Here is a 24,836-nt window from a genome sequence, read left to right as displayed (position 1 = left end):
CAGTGCCCTCCTCCTTGTGGACGGTTTGGCCCATGGGATGTTAACAAACATAACACAGAGGTTTGAAAAATGTTTGTGCATTGGGCTTGCTCTTTCTTGCTCTTCTGATATTGCCATGACTACATCCCTGGGCTAGCCCAATATGAAAGTGAAAGTGAAGTCGCTCAGTCGTGTCTGACTCTGTGCGACCCCATGAACTGTAGCCTACCAGGCTCCTCTGTCCATGGGACTTTCCAGGCAAGAGTACTGGACTGGATTGCCATTTCCTTCTCTAGGGGATCTTCCCAACCCAGGGATTGAACCCGGGTCTCCCGCATTGTAGACAGACACTTTACCGTCTGAGCCACCAGGGAAGGCCAGACCAATATGAGATACACAGAATCCCTGCCCCAGTTATGTCAGCCACAATTCCCAGTTATCCTATCTGAAGCCATCCTGGATGACAACCTGTTCAACACCAGGCATATGAACAAGCCTAGGCAAGATCAGCCAAATCCAGCCAAGAGCAATTGAACCCCACATATTCATGATATAAATAAAAATGTACTGTTGTATACCCCTGAGATTTTGTGGTTGACTATGCACTTAGGCACTCAGTCATGTCTGACTCTTTGCAACCCCATGAACTGTAGCCCACCAGGCTCCTCTGTCCATGGGATTTTCCAGGCAAGAGTACTGGAGTGGATTGCCATTTCCTTCTCCAGGTTAACTATAATGCAACATTACTATGGCACCTGAAAGCAATGTGGCTCCATAAATTACTAGATTTATGAGTATGGACAAGTCGTCTAACAAATCTCTGAGTCTCCATTTCTAAATTTATAAAATGGAGTTAATATTAGTTTGTTTCTACCTCATATAATTGATATTGAGGTGAAGTCCCTAATATTTAATAAGGGCTCACAAAAATTATTATTCATTCATTTATTCAAACAGCATTTTACTGATGATCTACACATGCCAAGAACAGTGCTGAGCCCTGGGAATGCAAAGATGAATAATAAAGACTCACTGAACCAATTACAGCCCTAATTCTGTTATCTGACCCTTTAAGGCCTAGATTCTAGCTTGCTAATGTAAGGAATAATACCTTTTCACTTTCCATCCACCAAGCACCACTATATAGAGCTTCCCATGCTGTTCATTCATTTATTCATCATTATTAATGCCTACCAAGCATTGGGGATATAAGAATGAACACAAAATAATCACTATCCTCAAAAAGCTCCCCGTATAGGAAGTGAAAAGCACACTGAGTCAGTGATTGTTTTGAGTGTTCTAATGCGCTACAGAATTACACAGAGGAGAGAGCTAAACCACTGGACTTGGGATTGGGTAGCTTTCAGAGGCAGCTTTAGAAAGGAATAGATCCTTGAGCTGGATTTCAAAAATTGACTGTGGTTTTCCTAGTAGACTGCGGATGGAATGAATGAAAGAGAGGCTAATCCGCTTAGACACCCCCAGAGGAAGGGACATAGGAGAAGACAAGGTAGGAAAGGCAGGTGGTTACTTTGTGTGTCATTGCAAGGAATTTGAACATACCATGAAAATGACTGGAAGGTACTGAGGGATTTTCAGCTCCTAAGTGAGCCCAAACTGGGCTTTGGGAGAATGTGTGTCACTAAGCATCTGGAAGAGGAGTAATCCCTATCAATGGCTGAACACACAGTTGAAGTGATCAATAGTTAATGGTTGGTGATTGGGTTCTTCTGAGTCCAAAGAGATACTCAAATGAGAAGACTCTCTCTTCTTTTTGTACAACCTTTGATAAATTACCATCATAGTCTGAAAACTGACAGTAGACTGGGATCTTCCACCATGTTATACTATCAGTGGGATGGAGGAAGATGAAGGAATTTGAAATCTGAGTCTTGGCCTGGGAAGGACTAGATTTAATTTTCTGAAATGGCTTCACATCTGAAATTGGTGACCTACTGTTTTTGCTATCATAATTCTCCCACTTCTTTACTAAAAAGTACTGCAAGGTCAATGTCCCACACTCACACTTTCTCATTAAGGCCCAAACACTGATACACTGGTCCAGAATCTGCAACACCTTTCATGACTTTCTTTGGAAGCTCTTTAAAAAAGTAGGCTGGTAGGTTGCTGCCATTGTAGGTGACAGAGTCACAGGTTACGATTCCTGGATAGTACATCATCATTCTGGCAGCTATGTTGACTTTTTGACCAATGACTATAATAGGAAGAAGAAAGAAAGGCAAAAAGCAAGGAGAAAATAGCCATTGAACTCAGTGTAATCCAAGGCATATTGTCCCCAGATGGCATTTTTACCCTTTACTCCATTTGCCTTCACAGATGACACAGCAATCTTACCTTCAACTACCCAGCTTTAGCCAATGGCTTCCCTCATAGCTCAGTCAGTAAAGAATCTGCCTGCAATGTAGGAGATCTGGGTTCAATTCCTAGGTTGGGAAGATCCCCTGGAGAAGGAAATGGCAATCCACTCCAGTATTTTTGCCTAGGAAATCCCATGGACAGGAGCCTGGCCAGCTATAGCCCATGGATATATATAGCATATATACAGCCCGGAGAAGGCAATGGCACCCCACTCCAGTACTCTTGCCTGGAAAATCCCATGGACGGAGGAGCCTGGTAGGCTGCAGTCCATGGGGTCACTAAGAGTCAGACCCAACTGAGCAACTTCACTTTCACTTTTCACTTTCATGCATTGGAGAAGGAAATGGCAAACCTACTCCAGTGTTCTTGCCTGGAGAATCCCAGGGACAGCGGAGCCTGGTGGGCTGCTGTCTCTGGGATCGCACAGAGTCGGACACGACTGAAGTGACTTAGCAGCAGCATATATCCAACGGCTATAAGCGTTGGATAACAAAACTTAGGAACTAAACCACATTTTAGAATATACCAGGAGTTAACTAGCCATCTGAGAGCCTAAGGGGATGATCTGCTCAAGGATTAGAAGGGCCTTGAATATGGAGAGGATTCTCTTAAGTGGGATGGTGAGCAGGGCCTGAGGGCTCTCAGATGAGGTATAGTTGATCTTCTGCTATTTAAGATAGATATACGTAAGCTTGGACACGGACCACTGACCTCCAAAGGAGGCACAAAATTGGGTCTGTATGTTTCTGTGCATGAGCCTTCATTTGATTTTGTAAAAGTAAGTAAATAGGGCTGGAAGGGGTGTAAATTGTAGGATTCATTTAGGGGATATTTCAAGAGGTAGTACACTGCAGTGCACAGACTCTGCAACCAGGCCATGCAGGTTTGGATCTAAGCTCTACCTCTACTATGTGTAAATTACTTAGGCAAAATACTTAAACTCTTCCATGCCTTAGTTTTCATATCTGTAAAGTGGGGTTGATAACAGTACTTCTCTCAGAGGGTAGTTTATGGAGATTAATGAGTTAATACACATAAAGAACTTTGTGAAGTGCTGGGCTGCTAGTAAGCCCTCAATTAATACCACTACTAATTAGGTATTAAATGTTGTACTTTGAGATAAACTTGAATACTCCCGATTAAGATATTCATTTTTTAAAACCAGTTTATTATGGGGAAATTTGACCATACAATAAAACATGGTATCATGAGTCTACATATCTATTACCCAGGCCCCCAAACCATTAACCATCCACTCTCCACCTTGTATTATTTTGAAGAAAATCTCAGAGTTGTATTACTTCAGACATAATTGTTTCAGTATTTTACATATATGCAGTATTTTAAATGTATTATTTCTGAGCATTTAAAACCCTAATAGGATTGAACAGGAAAGAGCAGTGAAATCTTGAGATAACACCTACTTACTTTTGAGATTAGTGCTATTTTTCAGTAATGCCAATATTCATAATTTTAAGAATCAGTCCTCATCTATCCCAGGAATTTAAAGGAATAATCGTTTAATGTTAACAGGAAATTAACATAAAGGCCCATCATTCCCTGAGCTTATGGCCTCCCATTTGTGTGTGTGTGCTTAGTCAGTCAGTTGTGTCCGACTCTTTTGTGACCCCATGAGTTGTAACCCGCCAGGCTCCTCTGTCCATGAGGATTCTCCAGGCAAGAATACTGGAGTGGGTTGCCATGCCCTCCTCCAGGGAATCTTCCCAACCTAGGGATCAAACCCAGGTTTCCCTCATTGCAGGTGGATTCTTTACGATCTGAGCCACCAGGGAAGCATGGCCTACCACGGTTCCCCTCTAAAGACTGCATATTTCTCATACTCAATCATAGACCCAGAAATACACATTTTGTAATCACGGAGGTGTCCAGGGACCAACCGATATGGCTTGGTTTCATCTGGAAGACTGTACACCTTTGAGCACAGGGTCCATGTCTCGCTAATTGTTTTCCCTCCTCCCACCCAGTTCAGTGGCAAGGCACAATGTCTGCTGAAAGAAAGATGGACATAAGCTAGTTCAGCACACCTGTATACTCGTGCCTCACAGAGTGTCCAACGATTCCACAGAAGACAATCCCGCTGGTCACGCCAATGGAAACAGTGCTGGCTCCAGGGAGAAAAAGAGAGTTGTGGGGAAAGAGATAAAGACAATGAACACAGAGAAGGCCGGGAGGGTGGAGACACGGTGATGAATGGGGTGGGGGAGGGGTAGGAAAGAGTTTTCGAAAAAGAACACTCCTCCCTTTGTAGTTAGGTTAGGGCCATTGTACACGGCCTGGAGGCATAAAGGAAGGGCAGTTTGAGATAGAGAACTAAGTTCTTAGAAGTAATAACTCAGTTCACTTTTCTGCTACTTTTAAGTATTCATCTGAGCTATTTTTCTGGAAAATAATCTCATCACCCCAATGTACTTTCAATGTAGAATGATTGTGGTTGTAAAAAAAAAAAATTAACTATCTTTTGTGATTGCTAGAAAGAACTAAGTCATTTTTTCGAAAGGAAATAACTATGTGGCATCAAAAACTAACTTTTCTAATGCATGAAGATGGTTGCATATACAGATGACTAGAGGCTGAGAAGATGGAATACTTAGGGCAAAGGCTGGTATCTGTTGGAGTAGACCAGAGTGGGCCACAAGTCAGGATTATTGGGGTACACAGGGGGAGCCTGAGGGCACTGGGCTCTTGGACAGCCAGGGTCAAAAATGTAAACATTATCTTAATAATTTGACTTAGTGGATCATCTTGAGACCAGATCAGTGGTGGTGGTTTAGTCACTAAGTCATGTCCGACTCTTGCAACCCCATGGACTGTAGCCTGCCAGGCTCCTCTACCCATGGGATTCTTCAGGCTAGAATACTGGAGTGGGTTGCCATTTCCTTCTCCAGGGGATCTTCCCAATCCAGGAATCAAACCTGGGTCTCCTGCATTGCAGGCAGATTCTTTACCGACTGAGCTATGAGGAAGCCCTAGTACTTACTTTATCTCTTAGTTATTAAAAATCATCTCAGGTCTCCAACATAGTTTGGAGTATGACCTCTCCCAGGAAGTAAGCCAGAAGTATAGAGAGACAATCCAGTTAGACCCTCTCTGGTACATTTGAATTTGTTAGGGGTATCCTTTTTCTACCTGGCCTTAACCATCCCCCCATCTACTGCATCAGGGCTGGGTTTGCTCACCCTACCTGTACCTTCAGTAAATAATGAATGTAGACAGAAAGACAGTCTCCCGCCTTCCTCTTCCCTGACCCTTGTCCTGTCTCCCTATATCCTACAACAGAGTCAGGAATCAGATGGAATCAGGGTCAACACCTACCGGATTTTGTGGACCTGAGAGCAGAAGTCAAATATATCCACAGCACTCTCCAAGGCATGAGTGATTTCATCAGGTGCCTTTTCCCCAGGAAAACCAAAGACACAGAGAAAAGAGCAGCCCTGTGAGGGAGAAAGGCAGCAAACACAACTGGTGGACCGTTAGTTTTAAGCTGGACCATTTAGATGGCCCAGTGGAGGACGGGCAGCAATTTTCACTCTCTGAAACAAATTTCATCAAATATATACCTATTTCAATGTTTTCCCTAGTGGCTCAGATGGTAAAGCGTCTGCCTACAATGTGGGAGACCTGGGTTCAATCCCTGGGTCTGGAAGATCCCCTAGAGAAGGAAATGGCAACCCACTCCAGTACTCTTGCCTGGAAAATCCAATGGACAGAGGAGCCTGGTAGGCTATAGTCCATGGGGTCGCAGAGAGTCGGACACGACTGAGCGACTTCACTTTCACTTTCAAACATTATATAACTTCTCCTGCATCATCAACAGTAGGGCTAGAACCTGAGAGTGTACCCTCCTGTCTACTCTCTACTGTAGCCAAGGTCTTGGGTTGCAAAGTCCTAAGTTTAAGTCCAAAAGCAGCACAGAGCAAAAGGCACCAGCTCTGGGATCAGAAAATATGTGTTCTCATGCCACTTTCCCAAGTGTGGAAACTTGAACAAGTCAGTTACACTCTATGAACTTCAGTTTATCAATCTATATACAGGTAAAACTTAGACTTGCTGAGGTTGGTTATGTTACTGAAAAATTAGTATGTTATATTTACATATACACACATGCACCTCATTAACTCTAAAGTTCTCTTCAGATATTGTTATTATTCATTTTTCTTAAGGATAAAGGCTTAAGCTGGGAGTGTTTTTTCTTGGCAAAAAGTTAACTCTTTCAAAGAGACAGTAAACTCTGAAGTTTGGCACTTTCACTATTAGTCCCTTAAAAAATGACTTCAGATGCTGTTTTCTGTAAGAAAATAGTGCACAGTGAATAAAAGTCAATGGGGTAAAAATTTGAGTCTATGTATGTTATATCCTGATAAAGTGCAAAAGAACTATAAAATGCCTCAGTTTCTTCAACCCTCTGCAAAAAGAATCTGACCAAGTACATGCTTAGTCACTAACTCATGTCTGACTCTGCCTGCCAGGCTCCTCTGTCCACAAGATTTTCTAGGCAAGAATACTGGAGTGAGTTGCCATTTCCTCTTCTATGGGAGTTTCCCGACTTGGGGATCAAAGTCTCCTGCATCTCCTACTTTGGCAGGCAGACTCTTTACCACTGAACCACCTGGGAAGCCCATCGGACTGAGTGTGCTCAGTCACGCACTCATGTCCGACCCTTTGCGACCCCATGGACTGTAGCCCACCAGGCTCCTCTGTCCATGGAATTTTCTAGGCAAGAATACTGGAGTGGGTTGCCATTTCCTTCTCCAATCTGACTGAGAGTCAGCTTCTAATTGGCACTAGGTTCTGTTGTCACATTGGTGCAGCAGGGGGTTGGGGGGAGCCCTGAATCCAGGTCTGTGAAGAGACTAGAGGGTAGCCCCTTTGGGGCACTGGTGGGTTTGCTTTGCCTGGAAATTCTGCCTGGTGGCTTGGCAAAATCTCACGCTGCAGTGAGACTAGCAGCTCTCATCTGCTGAGTGCTGACTTGAATTGGGCATCACAACAGGTGCTTCACACACATATTTTTCAAAACTTTCAACAATCATTTTGGGCAAATACTATCCTCATTTGAATAACGTCCCTATTTTTATACAAAATAAATAGGAACAAACTAAGTCTCAGAGAAGTTCAATGACTTGCTAAGGACACACAGCTGGGAACTGTGGGAGCCAGGAACTGTCTCTCCAGGAATTGTCTGGAGTATCTGCAAGACACTAAAAACTGTTCTCTATGCGTCTATGCTCTTTTCTGATGATACTCATGAATGAATATGAAGAAAGTATCAGACTACACTGGACTGGAGGTCTCCGTTGCCTCAGAACTCCCACAGAACAGAGTATTTTTTCATACAAAAATTAATTATTTCTGCCTGGTTCTGTGACAACCTGTGAGAGTTTCTTACCTCTGCAGCCCAGCCCTAGCTTTCCGTCACTACCAATGCTCACTGTATTTTTTTAATTAGAGAGTGAATGAGTGTGGAGCAGTAATTAAGTGCTCTGCTCTTACAATACAAAAACACCTGCGATGGTGAAATCAATTCTCATGAGCACTACTATGATAATTTATCACATCATTTTTCTCTGAACAGATGAAGAGCAGATTGAAAACACTGAGAGCTAAAGGTGACACCCCCACCCCATCTCAATTAAGGAACTGAAAGGGGAACTGGAAGTGAAAATATGGCAGATGGAGATTATAGGAAATTACAGCTTCTAGGTGGAGAGGGCAATGGCACCCCACCCCAGTACTCTTGCCTGGAAAATCCCATGGACGAAGGAGCCTGGTGGGCTGCAGTCCATGGAGTCACTAGAGTCGGACACGACTGAGTGACTTCACTTTCACTTTTCACTTTCATGCATTGGAGAGGGAAATGGCAACCCACTCCGGTGTTCTTGCCTGGAGAATCCCAGGGACGGGGGAGCCTGGTGGGCTGCCGTCTATGGGGTTGCACAGAGTCAGACATGACTGAAGTGACTTAGCAGGAACAGCAGCAGCAGCAGGGTATGATGGTTACTAGAAGACTGACCTAAAAATCTCTGGAAGACTCATTATACCCTGGATTCCAGATGTATGTACATATAGTAAAAGCTAGTTGAATACAGTAGTTAAGAGCACAGACCAAGAAGGCACACTACCTGGGTTTGAAAATCCAGTCCACCACTTAATCTTATTTTGTCTCACTATCCTTAGCTTTACCTAAACACCCTCTTCTGTAAAATGGGGACAATAACATAATACCTACCACTTAGAGCAGGCATGTGAAGAAAGAATATATGTAAAAGTGTGGAGAACAATGCCTAGCACACATTGAGCACCACATCCACCATGTAGGCTGTTATTAGACTATAAATAAAGACTGAGGGGTCTAGGTTAAACATGTCTATTCCTTCTCTTTCTCCCCCGTCCATGGACATAAATCCACGGACATAATGCTAATCTTAAATTATTGGTAGGTTTCCACATCTTTAGTGTGGGAAATTTACCTTGTCAAACATGAAGACTTTGTTGATTTGGCCTTGGAAGACCCTCAGGACAGAATTAATGTGCACGCAGGCATCCTGAATAGCTGAGCCTATGACTTCTGCTTTATCTTGGTCCTTAAACATCAGGTTCACAAACATAACTGTCACTGGGCGAAGCTCAGACAAATAACCCCGAAGCTGTTTGTCATCAATCTGTAATTTAGAGGGAAGCTTTCCTTAACGTGTGTCCTTGGCAGTGGATATTTCCTCCCAATATCATCACCACCACACCCAAAATTATCACTGGGAGGGAACTAGCCTTTTGAGATTCTCTAGGGAAACTGAAGTTATCAAAGTTGGGAGGTAGAACACAGCAGAGCCAGCTGAAAGTCAAAAAGATGGAAATGGAATGAACTATCAAAATCTCTTCCAATAGGAACTTACAAGCCTGCTCATTTTTGCCCAGCCACCACTCCCTTGCCCCAACTGCTAGCTCCCTCAGCCAATATGAGCCATGACAATAAAAGAACTGCTGTTTCTTTTGGCTCTCCAACAATTTAGGAATAAGAAGAGCATGCCGCATAATTCAACCTAATATTTTATAGCAAGGTACTTTTCAGAATATTTCCATATTCCGTCCTCCTTTATCCTCAAATGAAATAAAATTACATTATCCTCATTTTACTAATTAGATAATTGAGGGACGGAGAGATAAGAAAACTTTCCAAGTCATATGGGAAAACAGTAGCAAACAAAATCCAAATCTATGGACTTCTTTTTGTAGCGCCCCCTTGCCTGTCTTTGGTGTTGTATTTCACTCAGCTCCCATCTTCACTCCAAGTCTATCCAAAACAGGCACAGGGAAAGGAAAGGTGAGTCTTTCCCGAATTATCCCTGCCTATATCATCAGCCCTGAATTTTGTTAAATTTAAGTACATAACAAAACAATGGGGGAGAAGCACTGCATTTTTTCTCCCCCAGACAACACAAAAGTGTCAGATTCTCCATTGAAAATATGAAACACATCTTCTGGATGAAAAAGGAAATTGTGTATAGGGAATCTTGGAATCATGCTTCCTATCTAGCTGAGGTTTCATGTACTTTTCATAAAAGATGATTTAATAATTTCTTACTCGGCAACACGATCATTTTCTTTGATTTTTCAAATGAATTTAAGTAATAAATATTAAATACATAATACTAAACATGTTAAAGAAATTAAATTATTCCACCAGGCCATGTATTCTGAGTTTTGGTTTGAAAAATTCAACCACATCTTTGTTTGCTAAGTCCAAGGACAGACCTTAGTAAAGCTGTGAAACCTTGGTCTTTTGCCTCCTTTCAGCTCCCTAGCTATTGTTGCTTAGTCCATGGTTGTCATTCCTACTCACAATTTTCACAGTGACTCACAGAACCTCTCTTATATCCCTTTCCTGTAGACCTTGCTCTCAACTAGTAGCAGCTGAAGAAGCATAATATTATCTCTTAGAGGGAGGGAGGGGAAGAGTGGGATGGCTCTCTTGAGCTTCAAAAACCTTAAAGAAGCCAACAATTGCAGACACTAGAGGGAGTGTCTGGAAAATCTCATGAGTGGAGGAGCCTGGTAGGCTGCAGTCCATGGAGTCGCTAAGAGTCGGACATGACTAAGCAACTTCACTTTCACTTTTCACTTTCATGCATTGGAGAAGGAAATGGCAACCCACTCCAGTGTTCTTGCCTGGAGAATCCCAGGGACAGGGGAGCCTCTTGGGCTGCCGTCTATGGGGTCGCACAGAGGTGGACACCACTGAAGCGACTTAGCAGCAGCAGCAGCAGCAGCAGCAGAGGGAGTGTTTCTCAACTGAATGAGAGGTACGGGGGGCATTCTGACAGCTCTTCAACCCACACTGTGAAGGCAGCTGCCCACAGATCAGGCTTATCCCACAAATATTTCCTTTAGGACATAACTGCATTTTGACAAGATTAAGAATTAAAATAGGCATTGTATTAGAGAGGATGTATACAGCCTCTGAAAGAAATGTAGGGTTCAGAGAAAACAGGGTTCAAATCCTAACTACATTTCTTTATAATCTCAGTAAAGTTCATGGTATCATTCTGTCTCTGTTTTCTCATATATAAGGGATAAATACATCTTCCAAGGATTGTGAAGAATAAATACATGAAAGAGTAGAGTGTCTGGCATATGGTGAGTGCTGAGAAATAGTTATAATTTGAACAGTTAATGCATTTGAAAGAACCTAGATCCAAGCAAATGAAAAGGGAAAACTCTAAGGCTGGAGGTACTTCTGAGGGTTCTAATTATCTGTATTAACTTTCAAAGCTTAAGATATAATTCAAGTGACAAGAGAAACAGTATCATTCACTTGCTATGTGACGTGTAGAAAGGACATGTGACATGCTCTTTTTCGTGTGTGTGTGACGTGTTCTTATATGCTTGAGACACTTTCAGTTTGCCCAGTTGTATAAGGCCAGTTTACCCCTGTTGTCACAGTGTAATTATGAGTAATGCCGCCTTTAATTCTTAAAAACATTCTGATTTGAACACACGGAGAATGTCAGTCCCACCTTTTCTATTCCAATGAAACATTTTACAAGCTGCTGATTTTCTTGATCTTAGCAGCTGTCCAAGATCTCTGACACCCTAAAAGTCAATAAATTAAATTATTAAAATACCTGCTTCAATATGCTTTCCATCACATACTTTTGTAGGGACAACTCCAGTTCAGGATCAGACTCTAGCATGCAAGCAAGCCTCAGGAGGTCTAAGAGGGCAGGAGAGGTAGGATCAGAAAGGGAAGCTTGGCTCTGCAATGTGGGAGAGAGGTGCCTCCCAGTCCCCATTCCCTTGGGCAGTGGTCTTCACCGTTTGGTCAGAAAACTCTGGGCTACTTCATGGCCAAATAGGGCCAAGGGAAAGCCAATGAGACGTTCTCAGAAGTTGAGGATTTCCCAAAATTCAGTTGCATGTAGCTCAAAACCCTGTGCTAAATGTCATCACACTTCAGAACTTAAGGAGACTTTCACCTCTATACTTGAGCTAAAAGTATTGTCACAGGTAATGGGAATAAACAGATGAGGGGATGATAATGGAGGACAATGCTGACACAATGCAGGGGATGATTGAGTTGAAAGAGCAGCACGAGTAAGATTTAGGAGACTGGCTTCTGATCCCAAGTTTGATACCAACTTGCTGTGTGACTCTGGACAAGTCACTTCACTGCCCTGGTTGACTCTTATTTCCTCATCCAGGAAAAAAAGCACTAGTCTTTCATCATCTCTATGATTATTTTCACTATAATGGTTGATTGTTCCATACTCTATTTGAAGAAATCAAAAAATAATGGAAAGAAATTATGATAGGCTTTCAGCAGGGAATACAATAATGATAATGTGAAAAAGATGAAAAATAACAGGGGAGTCTGAAAAGGATACAAATTGGGGAGCAAATGTTTGTATTGAATGTATTCAAAACCTAGTATATTTTAAATGCTGTGCTAGGCACTGTGTGGGAATAAAAAGTTCTTAGGAAACTGAGTTTTTCCTGGAGGCACTTAACACACATTCAAGTATAATATGTATAGAAAAGTTAAATACAAAAAAGACCAAATGGACTAATAGATTATAAAGACCAGAGACGTTCAGAGAAATCAATGGTCTAGATAAACTGGTTTAATCAGAAAAGGGTTAAAAGGAGAACTAGGAATTTTACTGAATCTTGAATAACTTGTAGCTTTTTACTAGAAGGATCCATGCCCAGCAGATGTAGATTAAAGTCAAGAATGAGCAGAGTATGTTAAAGAATTGGTAAAGACTAAACTGGCATGAGCCCCCATGTGAGTATTGGAGATTAATAAGAAATGACGCTGAGCAGACTGTGGAGAGAAGCAAAGACCTCAGGAAGAGAGCAGGCATTGTAAAGGTCTAGACGATTATGGCAACAAAGGTTATTTGTTGTTCAGTTGCTCAGTTGTATCCGACTATCTGCAGCCCCATGGATTGCAGTATGCCAGGCTTCCTTGTCCTTCACCCTTCTCCTGCCTGCAATCTTTTTCCCAGCATCAGGGTTTTCACATCAGGTGGCCAAAGTACTGGAGCTTCAGTATCAGTCCTCTCAATGGATAGTCAGGGTTGATTCCTTTTGATCTTGTTATCCAAGGGACTCATGAAGTGAAGAGAAGTCGCTCAGTCGTGTCTGACTCTTTGTGACCCCATGGACTGTAGCCCAGCAGGCTCCTCTGTCCATGGGATTTTCCAGGCATGAATACTGGAGTGGGTTGCCATTTCCTTCTCCAGGGGATCTTCCCAACCCAGGGATCGAACGCAGGTCTCCCGCATTGTAGGCAGACGCTTTACCGTCCAAGCTACCAGGAAAGAGACAAATAATAAGGAATTTGGCCGGTCTTTGCTTCTGATACCAGAGTAACTTTTAAATCTTTGGAATTTCCCAGATAATGAAACTGTCTCTGTTATTCCTGGTGGGTCCTTGGGACCACACCTGAATTTATGCTAATGTGATGACTCAGGATAGGGGTCTATCTGCAAAGACCAAGCATGTGTTAAGAGGGTTGTGGCTTTGAACTAGGTGTTAAGGGCCAACCTTCATGACATCTGAGGAGGGAAAAGGGGCTGGAGATTTAGTTCAATTATAAGCCCAATGGGGCTTCCCTGGTGGTTCAGATGGTAAAGAATCTATCTGCAATGCAGGAGACCCAAGTTCAATCCCTGGGTCTGGAAGATCTCCCGGGAAAGGGAATGGCTACGCATTCCAGTATTCTTGCCTGGAGAATTCCATGAACAGAGGAACCTGGCAGGCAGTCCATGGGGTCGAAAAGAGACAGACAGGACTGAACATCTAACGCTTTCCCTTTTCACTATGAGGCCAGTTTTTCATAGTACATGCCTACTTAATAAACCACCAATAAAATATGTGAACCTCTGCTTCCCTGGCTGGTAAATACTTTGATGTGCAAGGAGCGTGATGTGTCCTGACAATCAAGAAGCTTCATATTTGGGACTCTCCCAGACCTCATCCTATGTGTTCAGAGACCAGTACAATCCTGGTCCTCATTTGTATTCTTTACAATAAAACCATAATTATAAGCATAGTACTTTCCTGAGTTCTGTTAGTTATTATGGTGAATTATTGAACTTGAGAGCATTGTGAGAACCCTTGGATTTGTAGCCAGTTGGTCAGAAGTGCTGGTGACTTACTAATCTCAGAGCTTGTAGCTGGTGATAAGAGACGTCCTATGGAAGACTCCACCTCTCTGTGCTAACTCCAGGTAGTTAGTAACAGAATTACACTGTGGTATTGCAGAGCCCCAAGTAAGTTATTGAAGGCATGATTAAGATCTAGGAGATGGGATGAGGTACAGTTCAAGGCGTCTATCACTAGATTTTCTCCATCCTTAGAGCGTTTGGGTTCTTGGCCTTTCCTGGTCAATTTGCCTACAGTTCCCCTGAGCACTCCTCTCATCCCATTACCTATCGCAGTTTTGTAAAATTACAGTCTAAATTTGCGATGTTCAAAATATTCAAGACCTACACAAAAATGGTGACAAAGAAGAATGTTTCAAAGATGTTTCTGAAGTTTCTAGTCTGGATAAAGGAACAGTTTCAGAGAAAGATAAGTAGCATAGAATTGAGACATTGTTGAAATAAATTTCTAGGCCCAGGACAAGCTGCTCCATATCCAGCATGCCATGTCAGCAAACCAAGACTTAGATTAATTTTTGTGTCCCAGTAAACACTCCACTTAACCAGAAATGCAATCACCATAGTCAGCCAATCCCTAAATGCCTAGCCAACTCCCAGCCTTCTTCCCCCAAACAAGACTGACTATATGACCCCAGCCAATCAGATACTTTGTTTGTCTCTTCCTTGTTCTTTACTCTTTAGCCTTTCCTTGTTCTTTACTCTTTACTTCTTGCCTTCCACACCATTTTGCAGAAGGTTGTCTACTTCATGAAGTACTAAAGTTTGTTATCACCAAATTGTCCTGCATTCCTCACACTAGTCCCAGCCCAGCTGCAGTCATAGGGAAATCCAGCATAGATTAATGGGTCCACAAAACACGGGTAGAGAAGACCAGACAGTCCAGGACAGATTCCTGGAATCATCAACATTCAAGGAATAGAACAGGAACTGAAAATGGGTAGTTTGAGGGGTAAAAGCAAAACTAGGAAATAATATTCTTGAACTCAAGGAACGAGGAGAAGATAATACCTAGAAAAGAGACTAAAGCCAATCATCTAGTTATGAGGCCTGAAGAGAGGTCAGCTGGTTTGGTAAGTTGATGGCTATTAACACCTTGACATAAACGGTCCTAGGAGACAGGGGGAAAAGTGGACAGAAGCTACATGTCAGGGACTCAAGACTGACAAGTAGGTGAACACATGCTCTCCACCCCCACCTCAAGGTGCATGTAATCAATGCTAATTGGGTGAATAAATAAAAGAGAGGATAGAAGAAGAGGTAGAGACATACAGGTTACCCTTGAGAAGTTTGGTGTTGAATGTTAGAAGGGAAAAGTAGGAGTCATAGGGTTTTTTTTTTCTTCCTTTTATCATGGAGAAGACTTGCAAATGCTTGGAAGATGAGGGGAACGAGTCATTGCCAAGAGAGAGGCCCAGGACCGAAGGAAGGCTTTACTTAGAACAGCTATTGTGGGGATGGGAAGGAGGCCCCCTTTGTATGCTGCAGGACTGTGAGCTGAATGGAAGAAACCAAGCACTTGTAATGGGGCCCTTGGCATTGGTACAAGACCCTATGGACCACTGGCAGAGGCAATGGCTCTTGAGTATAGAGGGTACTTACTTTTGTGGTCACCAGAAGGATAATAATCCATGAAAGCCATACACTTTGTGAAAAATTCATCAAAGTTAAAAGAAGGGGGTGGTTTTAAGAAATTAACCTAAATTAAAAAAAGAGAGAGAGAAAGGGAGACGTTTTTGGTTATTCTGAGGGTTTCCTGGTCCTTTGAATATAATTTCTCAACAGAAAGGGCAGGGTGTTGAATGTCCCAGACATGATAATCAGACACTGGCATACTTAAACAGTGGAGAGCTTTAATTTGCATGTAATTACATTAAAAATATCTCTGATTAGTCATTAAGATCTCAATCTTCAGTATATACACAGCAGGCCATTCCAGGGAACAAACCTGTATACTCTTCCACTCTTATAAGTTTCTTCTTTTTTTTCTTATCACTTTACAATATTTTAATTGAAATAATACTTGGTTAAACTGCATACCATTTCTTTCTTACAAGTGTAAAAGGACAAAAGGTGCTGATGCCCCAAAAGGTATTAGGAACATCACCACTAATAAAATTTGTACCAAGATCATCAACTCCAAGATATGATACATAGAGAATGGCACAACCTTATTTCCTTAATATTTTTGCCTCCAAAAATGGATAACCTTTAGTCCAATAATGAGAAACTATCAGGCAAAACAAAATCAAGGAACATACACCAAAATAACTGATTAATACTCATGTTAAGTGTCAAGATCATAAAAGACAAGGAAAAACTGTTTTACAGATTGCAGGAGACTAAGTTAAAAATAACAGTGCAGTGTGAGATCATGGATAGAATCCTGGAAAACTCACGAAGGACATTAGTGGGAAAACAGGTGAAATCCAAACAAGGCCTTTAATTAGTGAATAGTCATGTGAAGAGTTGACTCATTGGAAAAGACTCTGATGTTGGGAGGGATTGGGGGCAGGAGGAGAAGGGGACGACAGAGGATGAGATGGCTGGATGGCATCACTGACTCGATGGATGTGAGTCTGAGTGAACTCTGGGAGTTGGTGATGGACAGGGAGGCCTGGCGTGCTGCGATTCATGGGGTCGCAGAGTCAGACATGACTGAGCGAATGAACTGAACTGAAATGATACTTTACCAATGTCACTTTTCAGGTTTTGACTATTGCACTCTGGTTATGAAGAATGTTAACATTTGTGGAAGCTGGCTAATGGATATATGGAAACACTCTATTGTTTCTGAACTTTGCTGTGAGTCTAAGTTTAAAAATTAAAAACAAATTTTGAAGATATAAGTAATGATCGAAGAAGATGGGGGAGCAGGGGCATTGCTATCAGCCAGCTAGGTCATGCAGCCATGATGTGTATTACTGGAAGAGTGAGTCGGGGAGGCTAGGAGGGGAGTAGACTGATGCATAGGGCATGGTTTGGGGTTCTCATCTTTGCCGGCAACTTCATGCATTCACCATCTATTCTTTCCATCTGCCAAATGGTCCTGTTGCTGGTTCAGTTAGCAGCAGAGCTCTCCTTCCTTTCTCTCATTGGCTATATCCCAGGGACAGTTCTGCTTATAGTCCAGCTTCAACTTAACTACAGTGTTTTCTGCTAGGCAGGGCTCAGGGAAAATTCTTTTCCCTCCATAGTCTTTGCTGTCCCTGCTCGCCTCCAGTTCTCATCCTCTGTGATTACTTGCATTGAGTTAGGAGTGTTGAGGAGAGAACTTGAGGGCGAATGGCAGCCCCCAAAACTATTGTACAACCCTCTGCTCCCAGGGAATAGCCAGGAAATTTTTCATTAAACAAGGGCACTAGTCCCACCAAAGGCCTCCATACCCAAATTCCACATCTTTATTTACCACAGAAAAGCCTGATCACTTCCTCTTGAACTCACTAGGCTTGGTTCCTCCCAGAGGAGATGTCCTGGGCTAATACTTTTCAATCTATCCCAGACTGACCCCATCCAAGTTGCCAGCTTCATAGAACCAGTGGCTTTTCTGACAGGAGGCCCCTGGCATGGACTGGCAGAACTTTGGACAAGTAGCAGCATCACACCTACCTTAACTGCTCTCTGATCTGGAATCCTCTCAATTTCAATCATGCTCCTGTCACAGAGCTGCCAGCAGTTTGGGGATAGAATGACGTCATTCACCTGTGCCATGTTCTGCGCGAGGCGCACGTCATCTACGGCCTGACCAATCACCAAAAAGTAGTTTCGAGTTTCGTCTCCAAAGACCAACATGCTGATGTGGCCAGCAGCCAGTCCTGGCAGGAAGGCAAGCAAGGGTTTGCATGAGAAGTTTTGGCTTAGTCCCCAGCAGCATGGCTTCTCGGACAATCAGAATCTTGAGCATCTCAGAGAAAAGTCTAGTCTCTAAAATTTTGTATAGAAATCAGTGAATGTCTCTTCTGGGCCCAGGCCTTCCCAAACACCTTTGCTCTGGAATCTAGAAAATTAGCTACTTATTTTCCACCTTTTTGTGACATTTAGCTCCCTAGATGGCCATATCACTCCTCAAAGAAAGTTATTTTATTTTTTCTTCAATTCATACTTCAAACTTCTTCTTATTTATACAGAGGACAATTTTAATGACTTCTGTTTGGGAAAGATTTGCATTTTATCAGAGATGAGGTTCTAGTTAAAAAGTAATAGGGTGAAATTTCAGGCAACAGATAGACAAGAAAAGGTTGGAGAAATGAGCAGGTATTTTGACCGTTGAGTGTTCCATCCCAAGACTGTGTCTTCTAGTTGTTTTTAGGTTGGGAGCTGAAGATTTTGGTACCAAAACAACAGAAGACAGAATGTTTTAAAATATGACGTGTAAAAAATGTATGTGTAAATGAGCTGTGATACACAGTTCTTTTAAATTACCATAATTAACATAATCAAAGGTTGTTTTTTATCTTTGCTCTGATGTGCTACTTTGTCAAGACTGAATCCCCCTGATATATACATATTACAGGGGGTCTGTTTTTCCTCTGAAGTACATGGATGCCTAGGCTGGTTAAAAGATACTGGTACTTCTTCTTTAATAGCCATTAAGTATGCACCTGAAGGGTCCCCATCATTTTTCAAGAAGAATAATACATCAAAACTCTCTAGGTGGTAACTTGGAAAGAAATATTTAGTATTACAACAAATTTGATTTTTTTTTAACAGAAGATTTAAAAATCTTGGAAAATTTGAATAACCTAAAGCAGAGGTCCTCAATCTCTGGGATCTAAAGCCCGATGATCTGAGGTGGAGCTGATGTAATAATAATAGAAATAAAGTCTACAATAAATGTAATGCAATTGAATCATCCCGAAACCACCATCCCCCCAAGCCAGTCCGTGGAAAAATTGTCTTTCACAAAACCAGTCCCTGGTGCTAAAAATTTTGGGACTGCTGACCTAAAGAAAGCTGAGAGCAGTTAACTGGATAACCCCTGATCCATCTTCTTATCACCTCTGATATTCAAGAATTCTAAAGTTTACAGTTAGGTAGACATGAATACCAATAGCACCAGCTGTAACTCATCATTCATACCTATCAGAATTTCATTTCCCACCTGTGAAATAGATCCCACACTGCCTATACCTCAGGACTGTGGTGAAGCAGAAGTGACACTGAGTAATGTCTGCAGTACAATATGGAAATACAGGTGATCGTTATTGTATGTATGAATTTAAGAAGCCCTCTATTAAGTGGAGCTGTGTTGCAGGCTGACCTTTTAAGCTTTTCTTGCACATGAGTCTTATGAAGTAGAGGAGGACTAGTCCTAATACGTTGTTGAATCTATGTAATCACAAGCTGCTCCCTACTGTGCTTAATAATAATCATTGTTGACAGCAGCAAGACCTAATAACAGCAATAGTAATGATAAAGAGTATTTTGTGGAGTGGTTGTGCCAGGTACTATTCTAACCATTCAAATTTACTTTTTGTAAGAGTTATGAGGTGGATATTAGGAGTTCTCTTAACTGGTAAATGAGGAAACCAAAATTCACCTTCAGGTTAGTCAAAGTTCATGACCTGATGGTGGGCCTGAGTCATGATGTTCCACTGTTTTCTCTTTAGAGGGGCGATTCCTCAGGAGTTAGGACCCATGTTCAAACTGCTATAGCATCTCTTTCTCAAAAGCTTACATATATGTGTCTCTCTCTCTCTCTCTCTCTCTATATATATATAGAGAGAGAGAGAGAGAGAGATCCTTAATTCCCAGATCAGGGATCAAACCAGTCGTCCCTGCATTGGGAGTGCAGTTTCTTAACTACTGGACTGTCTTAACTACTGGACAACCAAAGCTTACCTATCTTGACTCGGATATCCAGGCCTTCTTCAGACTCCTGGGTCTCAAACAATCCGTGAATCTCCAGGCTACATTTAATGACCACTGTGATGATGTTTTTCAGCTGCTTTCTCTCCACCTTCCACAGGGCTAGCAGTGCATCACCTTGAAAAGACAGACACATTGGGGGCTCCTGACCTGCCCTGGGGTTCCACTCTGTTTTGCATGAAATCCGTACAGAAACTTAGTCTTCAAACATTCCTCTACCCACTGCTACCTGCTGCTCTCTCTGAGATGTCTCCTTTGTCAGAGTATAGGAGCCTTGGCACTTCTTTCTAACCCCTGCCGTCTCAGTAAGCCCTCATACCTGCAAATTTTAAGATGTCTCCTCCAAAAATCAACACTTCTGAGGGAAAAAAAGAAAATAAGGTGAAATCAAACTCTGTTTTTTTTTTTTTTTCTTTCTTTCTCTTATTTTATGAAAGTTTCATGTGTACAGCATAACTTTGGTTTCTGAAAGCCAATAAAAAGAATCTACCCTTCAACAATGGGGTAGAAATTAGGTCAAGTTAAGAGCATCTCAGAGATAGGTTTATACTAAAGATGTCTTCTCAGACAAGGCATTTAGACCCAAGGCTCAGACAAGAATGAGAACAGTGAGCTGGAGTATGTACCTGCTCTGTTTCTGTGAATGGAAAGTAGAAGTTAGGATTTCTCATGAGGCCTGAGGACAGCTACCCTCCTCCCATGATAATGAAATGCTCTTTATTGATCTGTGTGTGTTATGAGTCAGGGCTTGACTGAGGGTGGATGAGTGTACGAATGACAGGACTCCATAAGAACTGAAAAACAAAAAACCACAGCTATGGTCAATTTGAATTTTATCACCAACTTGCATTTTGTTTATTTAGGCTTTATGACATAAACAGGTATTTCTCTTCTTATTTTTGCAACATTGAAAATGTGCTAAGTGCAATGCAAAAAGGAACTAGAAAACTGTAGATTTCTGCTTTTAATGAGGATTAAGTGTCATGGCATCTGGTCCCATCATTTCATGGGAAATAGATGGGGAGACAGTGGAAACAGTGTCAGACTTTATTTTGGGGGGCTCCAAAATCACGGCAGATGGTGACTGCCGCCATGAAATTAAAAGACGCTTACTCCTTGGAAGGAAAGTTATGACCAACCTAGATAGCATATTCAAAAGCAGAGACATCACTTTGCCAACAAAGGTCCATCTAGTCATGGCTATGGTTTTTCCAGTGGTCATGTATGGATGTGAGAGTTGGACTGTGAAGAAAGCTGAGCGCTGAAGAATTGATGCTTTTGAACTGTGGTTTTGGAGAAGACTCTTGAGTGTCCCTTGGACGGCAAGGAGATCCAGTCAGTCCATCCTAAAGGAGATCAGTCCTGGTGTTCATTGGAAGGACTGATGCTGAAGCTGAAGCTCCAATACTTTGGCCACCTGATGCGAAGAGTTGACTCATTGAAAAAGACCCTGATGCTGGGAGGGATTGGGAGCAGGAGGAGAAGGGGACAACAGAGGATGAGATGGCTGGATGGCATCACCAACTCAATGGACATGAGTTTGGGTAAACTCCAGGAGTTGGTGATGGACAGGCAGCCCTGGCCTGCTGCAATTCATGGGGTCGCAAAGAGTCGGACACAACTGAGTGACTGTACTGAACTGAACTGAACTGAAGTGTTGTCTGCTGTTATTGTTGTTGTTATTTAGTTGCTCAGTCGTGTCCAACCCTTTGTGACCCCATGGACTGCAGCACACCAGGCCACCCTGTCCCTCACAGGGACACTGTGAGTTGTCTAGTGTTGTCTAGTGGGTGATATTAAGGTATTACAAGGAAACTCAGACCTTGATAATAGACTAGACCTAGGCCTGGAGAATCCCAGGGATGGGGGAGCCCGGTGGGCTGTCGTCTATGGGGTTGCACAGAGTCGGACACGACTAAAGTGACTTAGCAGCAGCAGCAACAGGACTTACCTTAAAAGAATAAATCCTTTTCTTCATGCATAGTTCAAATTAATAATGCAAACAAGTGGTAGGCAGAGGTTGAAAAGGAGATAAAACTTTTCAGTCATCAGTAAGTACTTCAGAATCCATTATTAGGACATAAATTACTGACAAGTGGATTATAAATCATACATCTGTTCATACAATGAAATTAAAAGATGCTTGCTCCTTGGAAGAAAAGCTATGACAAACCTAGATAGCATATTAAAAAGCAGAGACATCACTTCACCCACAAAGGTTCATACAGTCAAAGCTATGGTTTTTCCAATAGTCATGTACCGATGTGAAAGTTGGACCATAAAGAAGGCTGAGTGCTGAAGAATTGATGCTTTCAAATTATGGTGCTGGAGAAGATTCTTCAAAGTCCCTTGGACTGCAAGGAGATCAAACTAGTCAATTGCAAAGAAAATCAACCTTGAATATTCATTGGAGGGACTGATGCTGAAGCTGAAGCTCCAATACTTTGGCCACCTGATGCAAAGACTTGACTCTTTGGAAAAGATCCTAATGCTGGGAAAGATTGAAGGCAGGAGGAGAAGCAGGTAACAGAAGATGAGACAGTTGGATGGCAAGACAAACTCAATGGACATGAGTTTGAGCAAATTCCAGGAGATAGTGAAGGACAGGAAAGCCTGATGTGCTGCAGTCCATGAGGTCACAAAGAGTCTGATACAACTTAGTGACTGAACAACAACAACATTTATAACATATCCTCTTAATAACTATGTTTGAGTTATACTGATGCTAGCTTTTTGGAGTTATTGAACATAACTAAAAGTATTACTGCTAAGTCGCTTCAGTTGTGTCCGACTCTGCATGACTCCATAGACGGCAGCCCACCAGGCCCCCCCATCCCTGGGATTCTCCAGGCAAGAACACTGGAGTGGGTTGCCAGTTCCTTCTCCAGTGCATGAAAGTGAAAAGTGAAAGTGAAGTCGCTCAGTTGTGTCCGACTCTCAGCGACCCCATGGACTGCAGCCCACCAGGCTCCTCTGTCCGTGGGATTTTCCAGGCAAGAGTACTGGAGTGGGGTGCCATCGCCTTCTCTGAAAGTATTACTACTATACTTCTTTTCAAAGTAATCTCTAATTTAGTCTTGTAACTAATACAAAACTAATCCCTCAGTCTGTGTTAGTGAGATTTGATTACATTCCTTCACTTGTACTATATTATATTTCAAAAAAGACTGGTTTCATACACATTTCATGGAGACAATGAAGAGTACTAAGCAACAGTACTCTCTCAGGTTGTAACCACCAAATACAGAAAACAATGAATATGCTTAAGTCAGAAACACTTACTCTCCACTATTGCACTTATGTAGTGGTTGAGGATTTCCACCAGCTGCTCAGCCCCTCGGTCCATGTACATGGCTGTGCTGAACTTCTCAGTCATGGCAGTAAAACCTGGAACAATTGTGCAGCTCGTTTCCTTGGGTGCTTGGAGGAACCAAACAGTGTCAGGAGAAGAGGACCACACTCGCTAACAATGGGCCTCAGCTTTTAAGAACTGGCAGTGTTTCTTTTAAATGATCTTTGTGGCAGGCCAAGTGTCAGATATTGGGTCTCCTCTATCTATATTTATTATCTTAGGGGTCAAGGAAAGGCACCAGATAACTCTTCCCTCCTAACTTCCCAACGTGAACAGGGGTGACTTCAGTTTTAACTGGGTATAGAACTTCCATTTCATGATAATGAAAACACATAAAGTTCTATGACTTCTGAAGAGATGGTAGGTTTCCTCTTAAGCTGTAAAGAACATCAGAGAGATCATTTCCAGAGGTCAATTTTGCCTGGGATGGTGTAGGCCTTGGAGGCTGAGTCAGTGAAGTTGGGACAGGGACACTGGAGCCTGAAGTACCAGGCCCAGGACTTAGGCATCTTAAAGATTTGCCCATCACTGGACATGCCAGGCAAAGGAAGATGAGAGGGAGCCAGGTCCATAAGCCAGGTCCTCCCTCCTGTCTTCTCAGTGGGAATATTTGCAATAACAGCACAAAAACTCTGAAGCAGCACCCCTACTCTGCAGTCAAGCACTGTTTGTGATTTCATGCAAACCTACTGTTCACCCACATTAAACATCCCTTTTGTGCTTGCCTGAAATATCAACAAACATCAAGACTCCATCAAAATTATCCACAGAAGGTCTCTCTGGAGAGAAATCTCCATAGACAATGAGGTCCGGTAAATGAGCTGCTATTTTGACGATGGCCCGGTCCTGTGATTCAAGTTCTCTTCGAGTGTTCATGTTCAAGGCAAATATTCTGGATTGTATGATCACCACGAACAGTCCTGAATGTATTTTCTAGAAAACAAAGCTGAAATTGGAGGCAATCTGACTTATATCCATTCACTCACCTTCCTATTTCTTTTTCCCCATCTTCTCTAACCTGCACAATGCTCATTTAAGTGGTTGATGTGAGAATGACTGACTTGTTGACCATGCATTTGCATGAAAGGGTGAGCCCTCGGGGTGCAAGCGCTGTGGCAGAGGGGCCAGTAGCACGATTGCTTTGGTCCAGGCCCCTTTCCCTTCTGTCCTTATGTTCCCTCTTTCCTTGCCCCTTCGTCTCTTATTTTTTCTTTCTCTTTTTTGAAAACTAAAAAAGAAAGCATAAACAGGAGTTTATGTGTGTGAATATTTATAGAAAAGTGAACGTGAGAGTCGCTCAGTCATGTTCGGTTCTTTGTGACCCCGTGGACTATACAGTCCATGAAATTCTCCAGGCCAGAAGACTGGAGTGGGTAGCCATTCGTTCCCTTCTCCAGGGGATCTTCCCAACCCAGGGGTCAAACCCAGGTCTCCCTCATTGCAGCCGGATTCTTTACCAGCTGAGTCACCAGGGAAGCCCCATTTATAGAAAGGTAAATAGCAAAGTGGAGGGTCATATATAAGCAAGAGATGAAGTATTCTAAGGTATAGGTATAAAGAAATAGAGAAAAAGAATT

General features: G+C 42.3%; 1 protein-coding gene across 1 annotated transcript in view; it reads right to left on the bottom strand.

The window, feature by feature from the left end:
• ADCY10 (adenylate cyclase 10) overlaps positions 1-24,513 on the bottom strand; it is an 80,860-nt gene extending 56,347 nt beyond the window's left edge. Inside the window, exons 1-11 of the mRNA XM_027526465.1 lie at positions 23,985-24,513; positions 23,190-23,294; positions 20,227-20,265; positions 19,881-20,024; positions 17,649-17,854; positions 15,642-15,738; positions 11,499-11,587; positions 8,847-9,038; positions 5,692-5,810; positions 4,404-4,480; positions 2,005-2,194 (exon numbers count right to left, since the gene is read on the bottom strand). Coding sequence (XP_027382266.1) covers positions 2,005-2,194; positions 4,404-4,480; positions 5,692-5,810; positions 8,847-9,038; positions 11,499-11,587; positions 15,642-15,738; positions 17,649-17,854; positions 19,881-20,024; positions 20,227-20,265; positions 23,190-23,294; positions 23,985-24,135 — 1,409 coding nt within the window. The 5' untranslated portion in view covers positions 24,136-24,513. The remainder of the gene's footprint in view (positions 1-2,004; positions 2,195-4,403; positions 4,481-5,691; positions 5,811-8,846; positions 9,039-11,498; positions 11,588-15,641; positions 15,739-17,648; positions 17,855-19,880; positions 20,025-20,226; positions 20,266-23,189; positions 23,295-23,984) is intronic.
• Positions 24,514-24,836: the final 323 nt, after the last annotated feature.

This window comes from Bos indicus x Bos taurus, chromosome 3, assembly GCF_003369695.1.
Source record: "Bos indicus x Bos taurus breed Angus x Brahman F1 hybrid chromosome 3, Bos_hybrid_MaternalHap_v2.0, whole genome shotgun sequence".
Taxonomy (NCBI): Eukaryota; Metazoa; Chordata; class Mammalia; order Artiodactyla; family Bovidae; genus Bos; species Bos indicus x Bos taurus.
The sequence above is the reverse complement of the archived record's forward strand: the minus strand, read 5'-3'. Positions and strand labels throughout refer to the sequence as shown.